A 19,905-nucleotide genomic window follows, 5' to 3' on the forward strand; every position below is an offset into this window, starting at 1 on the left:
CACTTTGTAGAAAAACAAACATCGCTATCCCTTTATTTTCATACGGTAAGTGTTAGTAATAAAATCAGATTTCTTGAACTGTACCTGATTTTTATTAGGCTATTTTATGCATTTATTAGTCACTTAACAAAGTTTTTGCATTATAAATGTAAAAAGAAATGTGTTTTCAGATAACAGTTTTTTTTTTTATTTTACATCAGATATTATGAAAATTACTGGATATCTGTTTCTGAAACCTGTTTTATCCAATCTTCCAGGTAAGAAACCATCAAATTTACTCCTTAATTTGGGTTACTAGAATTTCAGTGTGGTTTTGCTTCACTCTTTGTCCAGGAATCAGGGAAATCTTTCACTACCCATAACTCATTAACAGAGATTTTCCAGACCCATATTTACATGCTCTTTTCATTATTTTTGCTATAAAAATGACCTCAGAAAGCGCCATTAACACTACTGAAATATCCTGTACGTATATATATATATAAATCAGTGAAAAGTTGGTAATCACAATTGTTTGAATGTATGGATATTTTCAGTATGATTAACTAACGGTACACAGATATAGAGCAACCTAACAAGATTATTTTTAACAATTCCCACAAAATTGTTATCACTCCTACATTACTGTTGTTACAAAGAGCCAATAGCAAAATCAAATGTTCATACAAAAATGGCCCAAAAATATGTTGTTTTTCAATAACTTTTCTACTGACAAAGGTTACAAAGTTAATGAACTAAAATAAAAAAAATACTGTATAAACATTACACAAAGCACAAATGTGAAATAAAACTTCTCTTTTACAAAATGATGATGATGATGATTGATGATTGTGGTGATCATAATAATAATAATAACAATAACCCAGGGGGGGATCCTGTCCCCTTACTGGGTGCGTCCTCAAGGTGGCGGATAGAGGAAGGCCCTGTAGATATACAGGGTAGGTGGAGTTCTTCAAAGGCCCACCTGCAGACCATAACAGGTACTTTAAATCCAACACGTCTGTTTCCCATGTTAGGGACGGCTGTTTCTAGAGGCCTTGCCCGCAGGAGCTTATCCTGTTACCCATTTGTTTTGAAAATTAATGGAGTACAACGATGTGAATAAATACCGGGGCGGTAGGGTGTTGCAGGCTGACACTCATCGGAGCCATCGTGATGTTCAGTCTGGGGTGAGGAGTGCTGTAGAATCCCGGGGTAGGAAGCGGTTTAAATGGACAGATGAACATAATGCCTTCCTTGAAATGGAATCAGACATGAAACCGTATAGTGTTCCGCTGCACCAAGCAATGGTTGAGAAGTTCCCTGACCTATGATGTAAGTCTGTCCAAAACATCCTGGATCAGTGCAGATCCCTTTTTAAGTCTAATAGGGTTCCTGCGGATGTAGTGGCGTTAATCTGAGCTTATGTTTCTAGGGAGTTAGGGTTGTTGTCCAGCCCATCTTCAGATGAAAGCGCTGTAGAAGAAGCGATAAGAGCCGACAATCCCCTCTCCGATCAATTTGCAGAGAACGAGATGCTGTATGGTGGTATGGATCCTCCGTACCACCATCCGTCATGGATCCTCCATGAACCTCCGTTCATGCAAAACAGCTGCTGAATCTCCGGAAATACTTCCTAGAGAAGAGCCAATCCAGCTAGCTCCACGGGGTTATAGTAAAAAGTGATAGTAGTCTAACCCCACTGCGCCTCAGTGATGAGAAATTCCAGCCCCTTGAGGATACCTTCTCCGAGATCAGTGTGATGGATAGGTGGCATTCGAGGGAGTTGCATGGAAGGTACTATGCGATGCTTATGGATGAAGCAGTTGATCGAGATGCATCTGTGGCCTGGCTGGAGTATGCCGAATTGTTAGCTAGGACGGAGGGCCTTGTATTTGCTATACAGGATAGGGTCGTCAGCACACTCAGCTACAGAAAGCATGTCGTTAAGGATCCTGCTGTAACCATTGATCTGTGCTGTCTTTGTGGATCGACCAACGAGCCCATCGAGGTGTCAGTTTTTAGCTCCAAGGGAATATAGTGTCCGACATAACAACGTGGCGAAGAAACTTCATCAGAGACTCGCTTTGGACCTAGGTCTCCTTGCCGTTTCAGTCCCATATTTTAAGTATGCTCCTCAGTCTGTATTAGAGGACGATCAGTATAAACTGTACTACGATCGTACTGTTCTGACAGACAGGGCAGTGGAGCATAATAGGCCAGACATTGTTCTGACCTAGAAGCAGAAGATCACCTTCCTGATTGATGTCACAATCCCATTGTTCACCAACATAGTGAAGAAGTACACGGAAAAACTAGTGAAGTATAGGGATCTTGCAGATCAAGTCAGGGAGATTTGGGATCAGGAGAGCGTAATGTTAGTCCCGGTGGTTTTGGGCGCGATGGGAGAGATTCCACGTTCTCTGCATGACTCATTAAGATCCGTTGAAGCACCAGCAAATCTGTTCCGACCAATGCAGAAGGCTGTGTTGCTGGATACATGCCGCTTGGTCCATCAGCATATCACAAGCTCGAGTGATAAGATAACGCGTGTTATTGAAGGGACGATCAGGTGGGGCTGGGGACGGTGGCCGTTAACATCTGGCAGTTCATAAATTTTCATGTTAAGTATTTTGTCTCATTCATATATCTCACCCATAGTATTCAATAGTTCATGTTACCATATACAATGCATGTCAGAACAATAGTTATAGCTCCTGCGCCTTGCCTTTGGGCCGGCCAGGATGCTTTTTACTGGGCTTACCCCAGAGAATAATAATAAATAATAATAATAATAATTGATTCTGAAGGTGTTAATTGGTTTAGAATTGCTAACTTGTTTAAATCATTTCTAATAATGGCCAAAGAGGCACAGCTGTAAAGTAATTAATTTTTTTGCAATAAACAAGATGTTACAACATACTTTTTACTAAACTGTATAATAAGAAAGTCCAGCTGAATCAGTTAGATATCATTCACTTTGGACTAATTAATTTAAAAATAAATAAAAAACATCAGAAATAATAAATTACAAGCGGTTTGTTTAAACATTACTTACGATTGTAGTACAGTTATATCCTGAAAATCAGATTTTTCAGAATGTAAAACACTATCAACTTGAAGTGATAAACATGTACCTGGCCACAATGAGCTTGTTTCACTAAACCACCCTTCTTTCAAACCATTCATTTCACAGTAATAAATCTGAAAATAATGATAAACATACATCTATCAGTAAATTGTGGATTTTTTAACCATTTTATGAATTTTAAAATTTGAGAGGTACGCTCTTAGCCACTTCAGATATTTGTTTTGTGATTTTTAAATCTATAGTCTATAATGGCTTCAGCAATTCAGAAATAGATAATACTCACCTTCACTAGAAATGCAACTGATCCTACAGCAATAAAAATGGCAATATACCTCATACAATATTGTTCATTGTGATAAAGAGCATCACATGTTCTCCAAGTAAATTACAGAAATAAGAATGATTTACTTTGTTCATAGTGCATGAATTTATTCTTGCATTTGGTAGCTGCTCACAATTTAAAATATTCGCAAGACTGACAAAATTTCAAGAATAGTTTTTGATGAAATCCTGAAACTGCATGCCAGGTACGCCTGCAATTCCTTCATACAGCCTTCACTCATCAAACAAATAGGTGACTCTAGATTGATGCTGGCAGTAACTACTCTATCACAATACCAAATACAGAGAAATTTAGAATAAATTAATACCAAAGTAAGAGCAACCCACACAAATATCTAGCATATAAAATATTGGAAAATCAGTTGGTTACATATTGCCATAAAATTTTTATAATGAAAAAAGATTATTTTCATCAATATTTTAATACAGTAGTAGAATTTCTGTACAAAAAGATTAAACTGAATTTAATCTTATAAAACTGCATTCATGCTATTATAATTTTTGGTAAAGGCACAACAGTTATCATTTTTACTGAGTATACAAAAGAAAGGATTTGGTTATTAATGAGGAAATCTTTCACTGGAGAGCTTGAATAAATATATACCAATGTGCATTAAAGGGGGAATGAATGATGAGGAGGGATGAATTGGTCTGTTTGACTATGTATGGATTGATTTGATTTCTATTTATGGATTGTATGAAAAGATTTTGTGAAAATAATTATTTAAATATGAGTATAAATAGAAGTGATATTACTTTGATCTTTAGAGCTGGGGGGGGGGGGGGGTGTCTGAATATCACTGAAACACTTACAATCATGTTTGCATGGAAAAACATGTCAATTGAAATTTGTTGTTATGGTGTTTTCAGAATTAAAACAATCAACTCTGAATGCTTCGGAGAGCAATTTGGCCAGCATATGGTAAAACTGACCATGTTAGCCTAAGTACAACAGAAATGGATTCAGATATTATAACTGTAGCAAATAAAATTGTTCAAGAAGATTTAGAAGAACTTACAATTGAAAATGTTGCTGAATTGACTGCTGATGACCCTCTAATGACTCCTCTTAATGTGAAGGAAGTTTTAGATATTAACTAAGAGGATCACATAAGTTTCAAGGAAAATAACAACTAAGAAGAAAGAAGTCCAATCACAGCGAAGACCTGCAACTCTAATAAACTTGAAAATAATTTTCTAACAAATGGTCAATTTTAGAATGAACTACGCAATTTCAACGAGATTTGACTGCTTGTAAGGCTTATAAAATCAATAACTAAACTTTTGTTTAAAGAGAGTGCACCTGTAAATTTTGTCCAAAACAGTACACATCCCTGGATATCTCGAGTAATTTCATACCAAATGTACATAAATGGGTGTGTTTATTGTCTGGTAATGAGACTGAATAAATTTTATTTTTTGATATCCTGGATTGATTTTCATACATGAAACTTGTCTTCCCTTTTTTTTTACACAGTGTTTTATAAAAAGTATCCCCACTGTGTAAAAACAGAATCAGGTGTATTACTTTTTTCTGGCTATCATTTTTGATTTGCTAATACTGTTTATTATTTAATATGATAGAGTGAACATGAGGGAGCTACTTTTCAAGATATTTATATTACTTTAGGCTTAGATATTTATGCTTACTTGAGGCATAATCTAACTATTTAGTAATTATTTGCCTTCTTTTCTGGAAGCAACATTATTTTATTGTACACCAGCTGATAGAGTGATCATATTATTGCATTTCTTAGCGAGGTTCATTTTAATTTATTCTTATCTGTATGGTTAATTGCTACTTTATTTGTTTGTAACTTATTATCGACTCTTGACAGACGACCTGGAAAGGTCATGTCTATACAGTTAAGATTTAAGTATTTTAATTTATGTAATATATTTATATTCAATAAAGGCAATAATATTATATTATAAATATAAATTAGGTGATTAATGAATAGCAAAATTATGATGTTATTAATAGAGCTGCAATGTACATTACTTTGGTTGTGCTTTTTAAAAATACTATATACTATGTGATTTCATAATAGTTACATGAATTTTTTTATAATACAATAATAATCAGTTCAAGAAAACACAATCCATCTTAGTCATCTTCTTGATAAAACATGTTATACACACTCAAATATGAAATAGAACATAAAAAAAGGTAAGATTAAATAGCAGAATGATAGTTCTTAAAAAAAAATATATATATATATATAACGATATGATATGAACTGATATCACAACAATTAACAACCATGCTCATGGAACATAGCTGTAAGTGTGCTGTAATTACTATGTAATTTACATAGTAGCATGTAAATTAATCAGAATATAGGGAAATTTTTTATTTACTTCTAAGTTGTGGTTACACTATTTGACCACACAAATTCTTTAAGTTGTCTGCGTAATGTGAGGTTATTGCTAGCAATTCTTATGTTATAAAGTGTTTTGTGAAAGTTTATTTCACTTTTTATTATCAAATCATACTTTTATATTTGACATTGGCTGTAAAATGAACTCACATTCAGAGAAAACAATAAACTCCACTTGTACTTCAAGTGCTTAAATAAGAAAGACCCTGACAGATGGTGTGGGCATCATCTGAGTAATGTACCACTTTCTTTAGGGACACTGCATTGCCTCCACTAAGAAAGGAAAGAGACTGGAAAGTCTATACCAATTCCAACTCACAGCTTACAACACCATACAATAAATATATTAATATGCAAAAACATTAGCAAAGAACAACCACCCAAAGATTCTATACGGAAACAAATCATATATTTATTTCTTTATTAAAGAAAATTTTAAGAAGGAGAAATGATTGCAATCTTTTTACTTTTTTATTTTTTTTCTACAACCTCCTATGGTTTTTCTTATCCACTTCATAATTTAAGGTCTAGTTTCCAGTTTTCAACAGCAAAACCTAAAATGATTTATTGATAATTCAGTCTTGCTGAGTGTTAATACTACTTCTCACAATGAATGTCATTTGTGGTCAAGATAATTTAATTTATACTAAAGTTAATTTCCTTCAATTCTGATCATTCCAAGTGGATATCTAATCACATAATTTTCGTTTTTGTTATTACAAATTATTTTTATATTAATAATTTTTTAAAGTAACTTTGCCCACACTTCCTAAATATTTTTTCACTATCACTTTAGCCTCCTTCAAAGCTCAGTTAGGCCAATAAAGGGTCCATCCTACGACATTCTAAAAAAAAAAAAATAACTTTTTTCTTGTAAAGTATCATAATTATTGGTTATTAATAAATTAACTATTTGATGAATAATAAAATATATTAAATGTATTTTGTTATTACAATAAAAATTTAACTATCAACTGAAGAAATGCTTAATGTATTTTTATTTCTATTTTAGATCCGAAAGAGAAAACTAATATTACTCATAGAATGAATGAGTAACTTATTTCTTAAAAACATTTTCATATTATGTTACTGTACAGTAGGGATACTGTTTACTGAATTGAACATGTAATTCATAATAATATGATTCATACAATGTGTTATTGTTTAGAAATTTAATCCATTTGGTTAAAAGAGCAAGTTTAAATTCTTTATGATTGCTTTTGTAATATTATGAATACTATTTTGTGTATTGGTAAAATAGTTATTACCATGTTTGTTACATTTTTACATTCAAAATATGTTACAGCTAAACTTTATGATTTTGCTGATTTTTGGTGCAATTATATGCTGCAACAGGCTAGAGGTTACAATTTTTTATTTGCTGTATAATCTTTATTCTAATTTCAAAATTAATGAATGCAGTATCGTACATAAAAAAAAAAATCAGTAAACATAAGTTATATAAAGTAAAAGAGGGCAAAGCATGTCTACCAGTATGTTTCTTACAGTACAGCTGAAATTGTAGGAACAATAAGCAAAAGATCAACATCCAGCTTTCTGGAGAGCCAACATCAAAGTTTGGTATATTTTTTTAATATCTTCTATATCATAAAAGGTATCCTTTTTAAAAATAGACTTTGGGTGCTTTTATTGACAGAATTAAAAATATATTTCAAATAAGTTTTGTTCAAGTAGCAAGCTATTCTTAAAAAAAAGTCCCTTAAACAATCTGTTATTGTAGTGAAATTGACTTTTTTTCTGTATTAAACAAATGTGAATAATGAAAAAACTGACCTAACCATAGAGAAGCCGCAATACAACATACAAAAGAAAGACTCAAAGTCCTTGCAGGCAGTAGCATCCTGCCCAAAATCTGTTCTTAAGTATTGTCATTTTACACTCATTTAGAACAACAAACTATTTATTGATGATTGCAGTGATCAATGATTCTTCTATTAAATTACCATAAATCAATAAATGAAAATAAATATAATGGTTTTAAATTGATGTATATTTAAAAATATGTATAAATATAATATATATTATTTATAATGTAAAACAGAATTTTAATTCTGATAAAATATAATTATTGGGAAATTTAATTTCATACATTTAGAAGTAATAATCACGTTGTGGAAAGTAAACTGTCTGAAACTGTTCATCACAAAACTATGAAAAGATTAAATGACTGGAAATAATTTCCATGTTAAGTGCTGAATGATGATCACAACAAAAATAAAGTGGTTGTTCCGCAAGGGTATGGTAAATACAATGATGATAAAATTTTGGCAAAGAAAAAAGGATGGAGAGCAGCTTCAAACTATAGCATTTTTTCTTGATGTTTCAATTTTTCTAAGAAAATGTCATTGTTAAAATAATTATAAATGATTCTACCTAAATTACATAGCAAATAATTAAGTTACATTCTCATATCTTATTTTTTTATGTTTACAAAGAACACACTTAGGACTGAGCTCTTTTCATAACTGTAAAACGTTATACCCAAAAATTTGTTTGATGTTTCAATTTTTCTAAGAAAATGTCATTGTTCAAATAATTATAAATGATTCTACCTAAATTACATAGCAAATAATTAAGTTACATTCTCATATCTTATTTTTTTATGTTTACAAAGAACACACTTAGGACTGAGCTCTTTTCATAACTGTAAAACGTTATACCCAAAAATTTGTTACAAGTTATTCTAATAATAACAGTTTTCACAAGCTATTATTATCATGAAAAAAATCCTAAAAATTCAAAATTATCCTACCATGTCTAATAAAATATTCTCTAAAATAGCTTAAATTAAGATAAATAATAAATAGTAAACTATCCTCTTTTTTATTATTTTGTGTATATTCAATCTTAATTAAATAATTAATATATTCCTTAATACCAGCATATATTGTACATTTTGCACAGTAACACAGTTATTGCTCTTGTCATTCAGTGTATTACCCATCTGTCATGGAGTAATTTAATATCGCATTATACAAATTTCAGACCAAATCTGAGTATTGACAAAAGACTCAATGAATATTGTTAATTCTTTATATAAGACTATTTTACATTAATACATATATATATTTTTTTTATTTCGCTACATATTAGTCATATGTTAAAATGTAAAACATTTAAATTTTCGTGAAGCTGTGGTTTAAGTTTTCATACATCAACTTAGTTGATAAATTCCGAAATTTGAGTGTACTGTAATGGTATGCAGAAACTAAATTTTATTCTTAACATTTTACTAAGAAAACAAACTTTTAAAAAGCTTGTGCTAAAATCTGAAAGGATTGTTTTCTCATTAAAGTAAATATACAGTTCGTATATTAAAGAATAGTACCTAAAATTGAGACCAATTTTTCATAACAATGCAAAAGAAAAATATTAAATTTATCGGTAGCAAAAGAAAATTATTTATAAATATTTCATTAAGAATTAAAAATATGTTTGAATCAACTGGAAAGGTAAAATGTAGAATGAAGAATTAAATTAAAACGTGGCCTGCGATGTTTTAAACTAAACACTAGTCGTCTGAATACAAAAAAAAATCATGTTTACATTAACTATAAAGACAATTTAAATATTAACAAATACAAAATCTTCAGAGGTCTAAACTTTATAACCTTAAAAAAATAATATTTCTTCTAACAATAAAATCAAACCTACCCTTCTTCAATATGCAACTTCTGGCCTCTGTCAACAAGTGTCTTCCCAAAAAGGCACGCTACAACCGCTTATGATCACAAGCAACAATCCAACCTCATCAAACTCCTACAACCGTCAGGGTTGATGCACAAATGCAACGTGTCTGTTATATAAATCAAAGTATCCAGTGGTGGAAACATAATAAACGAAAAAAATCAGGATGTAATAAAATAAACATGTCATGCATTTTTTAATATATGACTATTATTCTCGAAAGTTACAATATCAAAGCCAATAAAAATACTTTCTTTGTTCAATAAATTTAATGTGAAGCATTTTACCTACATTATATTTTAGCCATATGAACCTGTCTTCATTGTAACATCTGGCGGATACACTTCGGAATTGAACACATGGTTTTAGGGTTACCATTTTAAAAGTGTTGTGTGTTTTGGCAATTGTCAGTCTAATTTTCCAATTGTTATAAATTATTTTGACTTCTTAAATTTTAAAATGAATCCAGAAAGTAAAGAGAGGCTCTCTATTGTTTTAGGCATTTTGAAATTTGTGTGTCATGTCGGATATATGCCTCTTGTTCTTTATCTTGGTAAGTTGAGAAATAACGTTAAACGTCTTAAATGATGCTGTATGTTTTATATTGTGGATGTCTAATTATGCATTGCAATATTTTAATATTTTAAAAAGCACCCATGCTACATAAGCATGGGTGCTTTTTTTATACTTGGACGTATTGTGTAGCGATTAAATAACCAAATGTGACGCTGACAATGTAGCTTTAACGCGCTGCAATTTACTTGCCGTTGTTTTCTTTTTATAGGGGATATTCTCTCATATTTCATGAAAGCCAGTCATAGTGTATATTATTTACTCCAAGTTCTATTACGGACAAGCTTGTTAGTACTTTATTTATCACTAAATCGTCAAATTCTTAAATTAGATTGTAATGATTGTTTATTAGAAGAAATAAGTCTAAAAAATTGGAGGAACATAGCAGTTTAAAGGTCGTTCCATACTATATCCTGTACAAAATTAAAATGTTGCTGGTAATTATTTTTTTGTAAAACCTTTTTAACAGAGGTTATTTTGTTTTTATTTTGGATATTTATTTTGAGCGGCCATTTTGTGTAGGTACGTTGCCAATCTTTGTATTCTGATGTTTGTAGAAACTTCTCTGTTATTAAAGATATTTAGATCTAATAAAATCAAATTAATTGCATAAAAGGTAGTGTATCTAAATCAAAGGTTATTCAGGTTTTTATTGAGGTAATATCTAAAAAAAAAAATTGAAAATCTAAGTTATAAAAACAAAATTTAAGTTTAAAGTAAATATTTTTTAGGGGAAAATGACTCGTTATAGTTTTGATAGAAGCATTGTATCAGATCATATCCAGAAAAAGTTCTTGGGAATCTTGCAGTTTCTTTATTAAATATTTTTATTTTCTTATCGTCTACTATATTAAAACTGAACTAATTCAGAAAGGAACACATCTTAAAATTCTTTAGGTAATTCTTCCTAATTACTCTATAAACTTCAAATTTTTATTAATCATAGTAGGTATGTGTAGGATAAGAATCTAGGTTTGGTCAGATGATGACTCGTGCAAGGTCAAAATCTGCATTTTTCTTATCAGTACTGTAGTCAATAAGTTATCAGTTGTGTGAGTTATCAAGACCTGTTAAGATCTGTTCTGTAGAGATAGATTAGAGATAAATTATCAAGGTATGGCAATACTTGTTGAAATGGAAATGCAATAGAACACATGTACCTTGTACATGTGGTATGTATGAAGGATCAACTTATGAATAGCGCCATCAATCATCTTCAATGACCCACTTTGATGACTGTTAGGTTAGTTTATAGAGTTTACAGTTTATTCCTCTTTTCAGTTTATTCCTCACAAAATTCTAACCATAATTTAACATTTACTCTAATCTCTGTATAGAATGGATTGGCATCTGAACAGGTTGCCATAACTCAAAAAACTGATTGCAAATTAACTAGAGTAGTGATAACGCGGTGCAGACATTGAATTTACACAACTCACCCGTTGCCCAGACCTGCCTTCCAACAATTAGATCTTGTGTTTTCTTGATCTAAGCATATGTACTATGGTATTTTAAGTATGAAAAAAATTTGATCAAAGTTGATTAATTGCTCAGAATTATCAAAATTCAAATTTTCACAAAAACAACTTTGTGTAATATAAGTCCTTAAAATTTAATTAACAGATATGAGAGCTGCCTAACTTTGAAATTATGATTAAATCACTTTTACATTGTGCTGCTAAATTTTGATTATTAAACTATATCAATCATGTAAAAATAAAACAATCTTTTTTTTTTTTTGTCTTCAGTCATTTGACTGGTGTGATGCAGCTCTCCAAGATTCCCTATCTAGTGCTAGTCGTTTCATTTCACTATACCCTCTACATCCTACATCCCTAACAATTTGTTTTACATATTCCAAACATGGCCTGCCTACACAATTTTTCCCTTAAAGCGACTATTCCAGGATGCCTTAGTATGTGGCCTATAAGTCTATAAAACAATCAGTATTTTCAATTAGCTAAATGTGACGACTCTGACAAGCAATAAATACATTTTATCAGAATCTAAGTTTGGGTGATCTGAAATTAATTGACCCCTTATTGTCAGAAAAAAATAAATCAAAAAAGTTTTAAAATATTGATTTATGTGTCAGGATATTACTAAATCAATTGTTTTATGTCTTGAAAAACAACGAAGTAATGCCTATATAATAAATCAGGCACTCATATTTTTAATGTTTAAAATGAATTGCTCATAAATAACACCACCTCTAATATAAGTTAACTGAGTAGATTGTTGAGGTTCATATTTTCTTCCTTTTTTTTTGAGCTCTGTAGTTGACAGAATTTTTTCAAGTTGTTCATAATTTTATAAATTTATGTCCACCTTGGTTGTGGTTTAATTTATTCTGTTTTTTTTTAATCCATTTCCTGAAAATTTGCATTAGGAGTCCTACAGTTACAGAATTTTGTTAATTTTTTTAGCAATGAACAGTTTGGTTATTTACTCTTAAAAAAAAGTGTAAATTAATAAATTTGTGTTTGTTTTCAGTGAGAGTCTTAACTTAGTAAATTTTAAAATACTTTTAGAACGATTTTAAGGTTTTATTTCTTATATGACCCCTTCTGCTGTGACTTAAATTTTCATTTATAAGTCAATACAGGATTACTTTTCAAGAACATCTATAGTTAGTTGTCATAGTTGTTAGATGGTGCTAGTGATAAGGAGAAAATAAATAAATTAAAATTATAAAATTCTATATTTTACATAATTAAAATTATCTAATTTTATATAATAAATGAATGTAAATATATTCTAACCAAACTTAACCTATGCTCGTTTTGCTCGCTAACCTTGACTAGTGAGCGAAGTGAATGTAAGTTAAGTTTGGTTTGATTATATTTATACTTTAGATTTATTTATTATATATATTTGGTTATTTATATAAACTTATTATACAATGTGCCTTCAATTTATGTGGGTGTTGCGTTCTGGAAAATTTCTGTATATAATGAAATCTCGTAAGTTGAGATTGACTAGTGAGCGAAGTGAATGTAAGTTAAGTTTGGTTTGATTATATTTATACTTTAGATTTATTTATTATATATATTTGGTTATTTATATAAACTTATTATACAATGTGCCTTCAATTTATGTGGGTGTTACGTTCTGGAAAATTTCTGTGTATAATGAAATCTCGTAAGTTGAGATTGACTAGTGAGCGAAGTGAATGTAAGTTAAGTTTGGTTTGATTATATTTATACTTTAGATTTATTTATTATATATATTTGGTTATTTATATAAACTTATTATACAATGTGCCTTCAATTTATGTGGGTGTTACGTTCTGGAAAATTTCTGTGTATAATGAAATCTCGTAAGTTGAGAGACTCGCATTTTATGGAGAAATACAGGTTAGGTTCTTGTTAACTTATACAGGAATCAATCTGTTTGAAGTAACTCAATGGTGGTTATTTGACCAATTAAAAAAAAATTGAAACTTGTTTCCCACATCTTTCAGGACCTTAAAACTAATTTTTTTAAATCTTTTATTTAAGTAGATTACCAGTTGCGGCCATTTTTGATACGGTGTGCACACCTATTTTTGTGATTGTAAGGATTTACAAAAAAAATCATAACTAAAAAAATATTGGACCTGTAAGGATAAAACAAAAAGCAATTTATTCATATCTTATCAAGTAAAAGATTGGTCCAGTGGTTTATACACTTCTTTCTCTTTCTATGAGAAAATTACCAATAAATTTGAACATGAAAAACTGAGAATTTCATTTTGGTAATTTTTTTCAAGAGACAGGAATGGCATACACAGTTTGAATTATTTTTTTATATGTATGTATATGTTAGTAGTTTTACCATAAATAATATTAATGTTGATATACAAGTTCTGAAAATAAAGTAATGAAACTGGTTCAGGAAAACTTTTTATTTACAATCCATTTATACATGGACTCACCTTTGAAATAGTTCCCTTGGGAAGCCACACAGTGCTTCAAATGGTTTTCCCACTCTTCATAGCAGTATTGGAACTCAGAAACTGGAATATCCTTCAGATGGTCGGTTAAATTTTTTTTAATGTTTTCTACTGTTTCAAAAAGGTGTTCTTTTTGGAACACCTTTTTGTCAGGAACAGAAACAAGTTGCAGGTATTCAAGTCAGGTAAATAAGGTGGTTGAAGAACTACAGGAATGTTTTTTTTTCCAAAAACTCATTAATTGAGAGTGGAGTTGACAAGGTGTACTGTCATCATGCAGCATCCAGTTGTCTTTGTTGATGTCTACTATCACGTGGGCAACTCTTCCACAGTCTTTCAAGAATTTCTTTGTAAACATATTGATTTACAGTCTGTCCTGTAGGCAAAAACAACTTATGGATAATGCTATTACTGTCAAAACAAATTAGCATGGTTTTTATTTTTTTTTTGGGACATGGTGAGTTTGAAGTTTCCCCACTCCTTGCTCTGGTTTTTTTGTTTCTGGGTCATACACAAATATCCAAGATTAATCACCAGTAATAACATTTTTTAGAAATTAGGATCAGTTTCAATTCGTGGCACACTTCCACCCTGCTTTTCTTCTCAACAATGAGATTTTTTGGGACCAATTTTGCACAAACATTTTTCATGTTAAATTTTTTTATCAAAGTTTAATGAACTATGGTAAGGTTCAAATTCAATTGTTCTGCAATCATTCTGACAGTTAATCACTGGCCGTACTGTATCAAGTCTCTGATTTGCTCAACATTTTTTTGTCACTTTTTGATGTTAATGGTCTTCCAGAGTGTGGATCATTCACAACTGATTCCCGGCCATCTGAAAATGCTTTAAACCACCTAAAAACTTGGGCTGCACTTTTCAATATTGAAAAAGTTTCAGTAACATTCTCAGAGCATTCATCACAAAATTTGATTGAACAACATTGCTAATAATTAGTATCACTCATTTTTGTAATGCACATAAAAAAACTCATTTCATGAAAAGTTTGTTTACGTCTTATTAATACCTAATATAAATCAGCTGTTCATATAACCTTATTTTTACTAATAATTTTACAGTGTTGCCACTTAGCCAAAAAAAAACTAGTCTCATTACTTTATTTACAGACTTCGTACTTGCCACTAAAGTTTTATGAATCTTTGAAAACTAATTTTTTTTTTAAATTCAAATTTTCACTTCAAATAACTCTGATGGGTTTGGTGATAAAAATCTCAAATTTTCACAATTTACAATGTTTTGTAGATGTTTATGGCAAATAAAAAAGTTTCTAGTGTATTGTACTAATAAAAAGTTATAACCTCTCAAAAATAATGAAAAACCTGTTAAAAGCGATACCATTTTGACTCACTAAATAAGTGTTCCAAGGGGATTTCTTGTCTTCTTGGTATAAAAATATAAAATATTTTTTATACTTATTACTATACTTGTTTAAACCAGTCAACTGCAGTGTTCATGTTATAACGCGCTTGAAGTTATTTCCAGTCGTCAGGAAAATTTCATGTTGCAACATGCTCATTTATGCTTGCTACATCATTTAGCTTTGCAGTTACAGACCGGTCAGTCTGACATTATTCAGTGATTTGTTCACATTTTGAGTGTCTCAAATTTCATCCTGTGTTTGGAAATGTTTATTAAATAAAGTTGTACTTAATATTATATTTGAAAATTTTAAAATAAATTGAATTTTTACATTATTTTCAAGTAATTTCTCATAAAACAATGGAAGCACAATGTTCCATAGGAATTTATGTGAATGAAGAGTGTTATAAAACAGTACCAAAAGAACTCATTAAAATTTGTGAATTTAGTGATTGAAACCAGCAACTTATTATTTACCTGTTAATTCAGATATCACTAGTGTTTGTAAATATCATGAAAAAAAAGCTTTTTCCAAAATTAAGTCACCTGTATGGATAGTTCTGTTGTGACCCTTTGAGAACTCATAAGAATAAATAAGGTATCTGAAAAATTAAAAAAGAATCTTGAATTGTGTTTTGATTCAAAAGTTTCTGAAAATGAAAATACAGCTCAATCTTCCTCACATGAATATGATGATCTTATTTTAAAACTAAAAAAAAAGTGTTCTTCCTTCTAAAGAAGATAAGGTTAAAATTATCAGTTTACTTCACAATCTTGGACCAGATCAGTGTCAGTGTGCATAAACAAAAGCTCCTTGTTCTGATAAACTTAAATGAATTGTATGTCTCCTTTAAAAGTGAAAACCCTGAGGAAAAAATTGGAAGATCAAAGTTCTTCAAATTCTGTCTTAAATGGTGTATCATGGGCTGGTGCATCCAGGACTCATACAGTTTGTGCCTGCCCCCACCACCAGAACATCAACTCATGATTGATGATCCCAAACTTAATGTTGATTATAAGGACATGGTAAACATCTTTGTTCGTGACAAGGATAACTGTAGCTGTATGATGAATGTGTACATTGTCCAGGTAAGCAGGTAGTGTTTGACATGCTCAACTTTTCCTAAGAGTATGATACAATAATGTACAAACTGTGGGTAACAGCTGATAGGGCAGAGATGATCACTGTTCGTCAGATCAAAGATGAGTTTTTACAATCATTAGTGGAAAAATTGGAAAAGCTGAAAACTTACCCTTTTGTATCATTATCACAAGCTCAGTTTTTCAAGAAGAAAAAATCAGAATTAAGTGAATGAAGAATGTTTGGTGTTTGTAGACTTTGCAGAAAAATCTTCATTTCTTGTTTAAGGTGAGGTACAAAAGCTTCCATTGGGTCAACAGCCAAGCCACAGTTCACCCTTTTGTGTTCCATTTCAAGGAAAATGATGTATTACAACATAAAACTTGTCTGTATTTTAATTGATCACTTGAAGCACGATACAGCAAGATTTTATTGCTTTCAAAAACTTTTAACAGACCATATCAAGGAAATACATCAGGACATTAAAAAATTCATCTATTTTACTGATGGTGCTTCAAGTCAGTAAAAAATTAAAAAGAATTTTGCTAATTTGTGCAGTCACAAAAAAGACTGACCTTGAAGCCAAATGGCATTTCCTTTGATCATCCCATGGGAAAATGCCTGTGTGTGTGCGCGTGCGCATCTGTGATTGTGCTTTTAAAAAACTGTTTTGACTGCTTTGAAAGAGTTGTTTGTACTAGAAGCTACTATAAGTATGTTCTTGTGTTAGAAGACATTGTAAGGTGTTACTTTATTTTTCCACCCAACTGGGTGGATAATTTCAAAAGTCTCAACAAGATAAAGTGTGGCTATCAATCTGCAAAGTCCTGAGAAAGTTGACTTCACTTAAACTAACTACAGTGGACGGGTTGTTCTAACACAATTTCAAGAAAATTTTCAGAAGGGATATCACAACTATTGGTTAATCACACTAAATAATAAACTTTCATTGGTACAAAAACAGGCTATTTCATTTGAAGAATAATTAAAATTTTGCTACAATTTATTTTTTATTTTTTTTGATAGTGTTTACAGAAATAAACCAATATTAAAATAAAAATGAGTTCTTGAAAAAGGATGTAGGCTACTCATTGAAATCTCAGTACTGTAGATGACTTACCAATAATGATTTTAAAAATATTGATAGTCATCAACTTCAACAACACAGGAGCTGAATATAAAAAATGTAAAGTGCAAAGAAGACAAGAAACCCCCTTGAAGACTTCAGTCAAAATGATATAACTTTTAACAGGTTTTTCATGATTTTGAGAGGTTATAACCTTTTTATTAATACAATACACAAGAAATTTTTAATTTGCCATAAACTTCTACAAAAACACTAAATTTTGCAGATTTGAAGTTAATGAGAAAATTACCAATAAAGTTGGAACATGAAAAACTGTGAAATTTAACTTTTAATAATTTTTTAATTATACACAGTTTGAATTATTTGTTATATGTAAGTATATATTAGCAGTGTGTGGTTGTATGTTTTCCATACACCCTTACAACTACAAAAATAGGTATGCGCACTGTAACAAAAATGGCTCTCATAGGCAAACTGCTTCTTTTTTTTAAGTAGTTTTAAGGTCCTGAAACATATAGGAAACAAGGTGGATAAGTTTCAGTTTTTTTGAATTGGTCAAGCAACCAGCTTGTGTTTCTTTGGGACACTTCAATTGGATTGACCCACAGTAAATTACTGTACTTTATTTTATTATTTCAGTATCATTGTATTATTTTAATGATATTACAGTACAATGTTCATAACTACGACAACTGACTAACTACAGATCAACTGCAGGGCATCTTGAAAAGTAGCAATACAGCATGTATTAAGTTTTAAATTAACAAAAATCTATTTCTTAAATTTTTACTTATAAAAGTTAATACAGCATTAATGCTGTATTGTACATTTAGTTCATTTTTAAATGAACAAAAATTTATTACTTATAAATTTACCATATTTATTCGAGTACCTCCCGCCTCTGAATAACCTCGATTTTCCGGACCGAAAATCTAAAAACAAAATTGAGTATATACTGGTATTTTAAAGTGCAACAGATATGATAAAAAAATACATAAATACGAAAATATTCAGAAAGTAAAGCATTTAACTCTTTCATTTAAATTACAATATTAATAATTAATTACCATAAGTACTAGTTTAGTTCATAATCAGTAGGCCAGTAAAACGAAAAGAAAGTATGTTGAAAAGGATAATTTCAACACACTTTTTAATATGGGATTTTATTTTTAATTAATCACTGTCAATGTCTGTAGAAGAGTTACTGGTCGTCTCCACATCGCTCTGCCAAAGGTGATCGATCGTCTCCACTACCATCAAGTTCATTAGGTATTCCGCATTTTTTAAAACTTTTCCGTACTAATTCTGTGGAAATACCTTCCCAAGCATCTTTTATCCAAACACAAATCTGGTTAAAATCTGGGTGTTTGATTTTTCCTGTAGGCGTGAGAAAGAAATTTTCATCAGCCATCCATTTACTGTACAGTTGTTTTAATGCAGATTTGAACATTTTATTAATGCAGACATCTAGTGGTTGCAATAGAGATGTCAATCCACTTGGAATTATTACTTGGTCTGTCATACCCTTTCTTAAAATGTCTTTCACTTTATCAGTCGTATGCCCCCGATTACTATCCATTACTAGCATACCGGTATTTTTTTTATTAAGTAAATCTTCTGATTGCTTTTGCCATACACACCTGATCCAATCTAAAATTAAGGTTTTGTCCATCCAACCTGATTCCTATGCTCTGATAGTAACTCCATTTACCTGTATGGTAGAAAGAGCTTTACTTTTAAAAACAATGTACTTGAATAAATACGGTAACTGAAAATATATTTAAAAGATCCTTATTTATGAACATTATTAAGAAAATAACAAAATTTTATTTTAGTACTTAGAAAACCAATTTGGTTTAGAAAATTATACAATTAGAGAACTATTAAAACAAGTATGCAAGATGAAATGAATCTGTCAAGAAATGCAAATGCTACAAGTGTTGGTTGCATCAAATCAATGTATCAGTGGTTGTAAATCAAATAAGACTAATGTTTATATTTGATTTCTTGAGATTATTCTACTAGAATTCATTTCAGAAATTAAATTTTACCAAGATTAGAATTTCCGATCAAAAATTAATTGTAAAAGTTTTATTTTCCTTAACTTTGTTCTTAAAATTGTACCTAAAATTCATTTATGTCAAAATGAATTCATCACAATTCATAAGTTAAAAAAAAAGTGTTAGTGTGAAATTGTATAATCTTGAAGTTTTTTATATTTATAACAAATGGTAAAAACTATTTCTTCCAAGTGGGGTCAGAGTACTTCATGAAGTTTATATTGACATGTTTTAGACAGACTAAAGAGAAATCATGCTGCAATTTTCCAAAAAATTAGTTAGGTTGTTC

At 30.5% G+C, this 19,905-nt stretch overlaps 1 protein-coding gene across 1 annotated transcript in view; it reads right to left on the reverse strand.

Moving 5' to 3' along the window:
- The window catches only part of SpdS (Spermidine Synthase), a 49,214-nt gene extending 39,588 nt beyond the window's left edge, over nt 1–9,626 (reverse strand). Inside the window, exons 1-2 of the mRNA XM_075382343.1 lie at nt 9,469–9,626; nt 3,038–3,183 (exon numbers count right to left, since the gene is read on the reverse strand). Of these exons, the coding sequence (XP_075238458.1) occupies nt 3,038–3,168 (131 nt within the window). The 5' untranslated portion in view covers nt 3,169–3,183; nt 9,469–9,626. The remainder of the gene's footprint in view (nt 1–3,037; nt 3,184–9,468) is intronic.
- Nucleotides 9,627–19,905: the final 10,279 nt, after the last annotated feature.

The sequence above is a fragment of the Lycorma delicatula genome, chromosome 1 (assembly GCF_047948215.1).
Source record: "Lycorma delicatula isolate Av1 chromosome 1, ASM4794821v1, whole genome shotgun sequence".
In the NCBI taxonomy this organism is placed as follows: domain Eukaryota; kingdom Metazoa; phylum Arthropoda; class Insecta; order Hemiptera; family Fulgoridae; genus Lycorma; species Lycorma delicatula.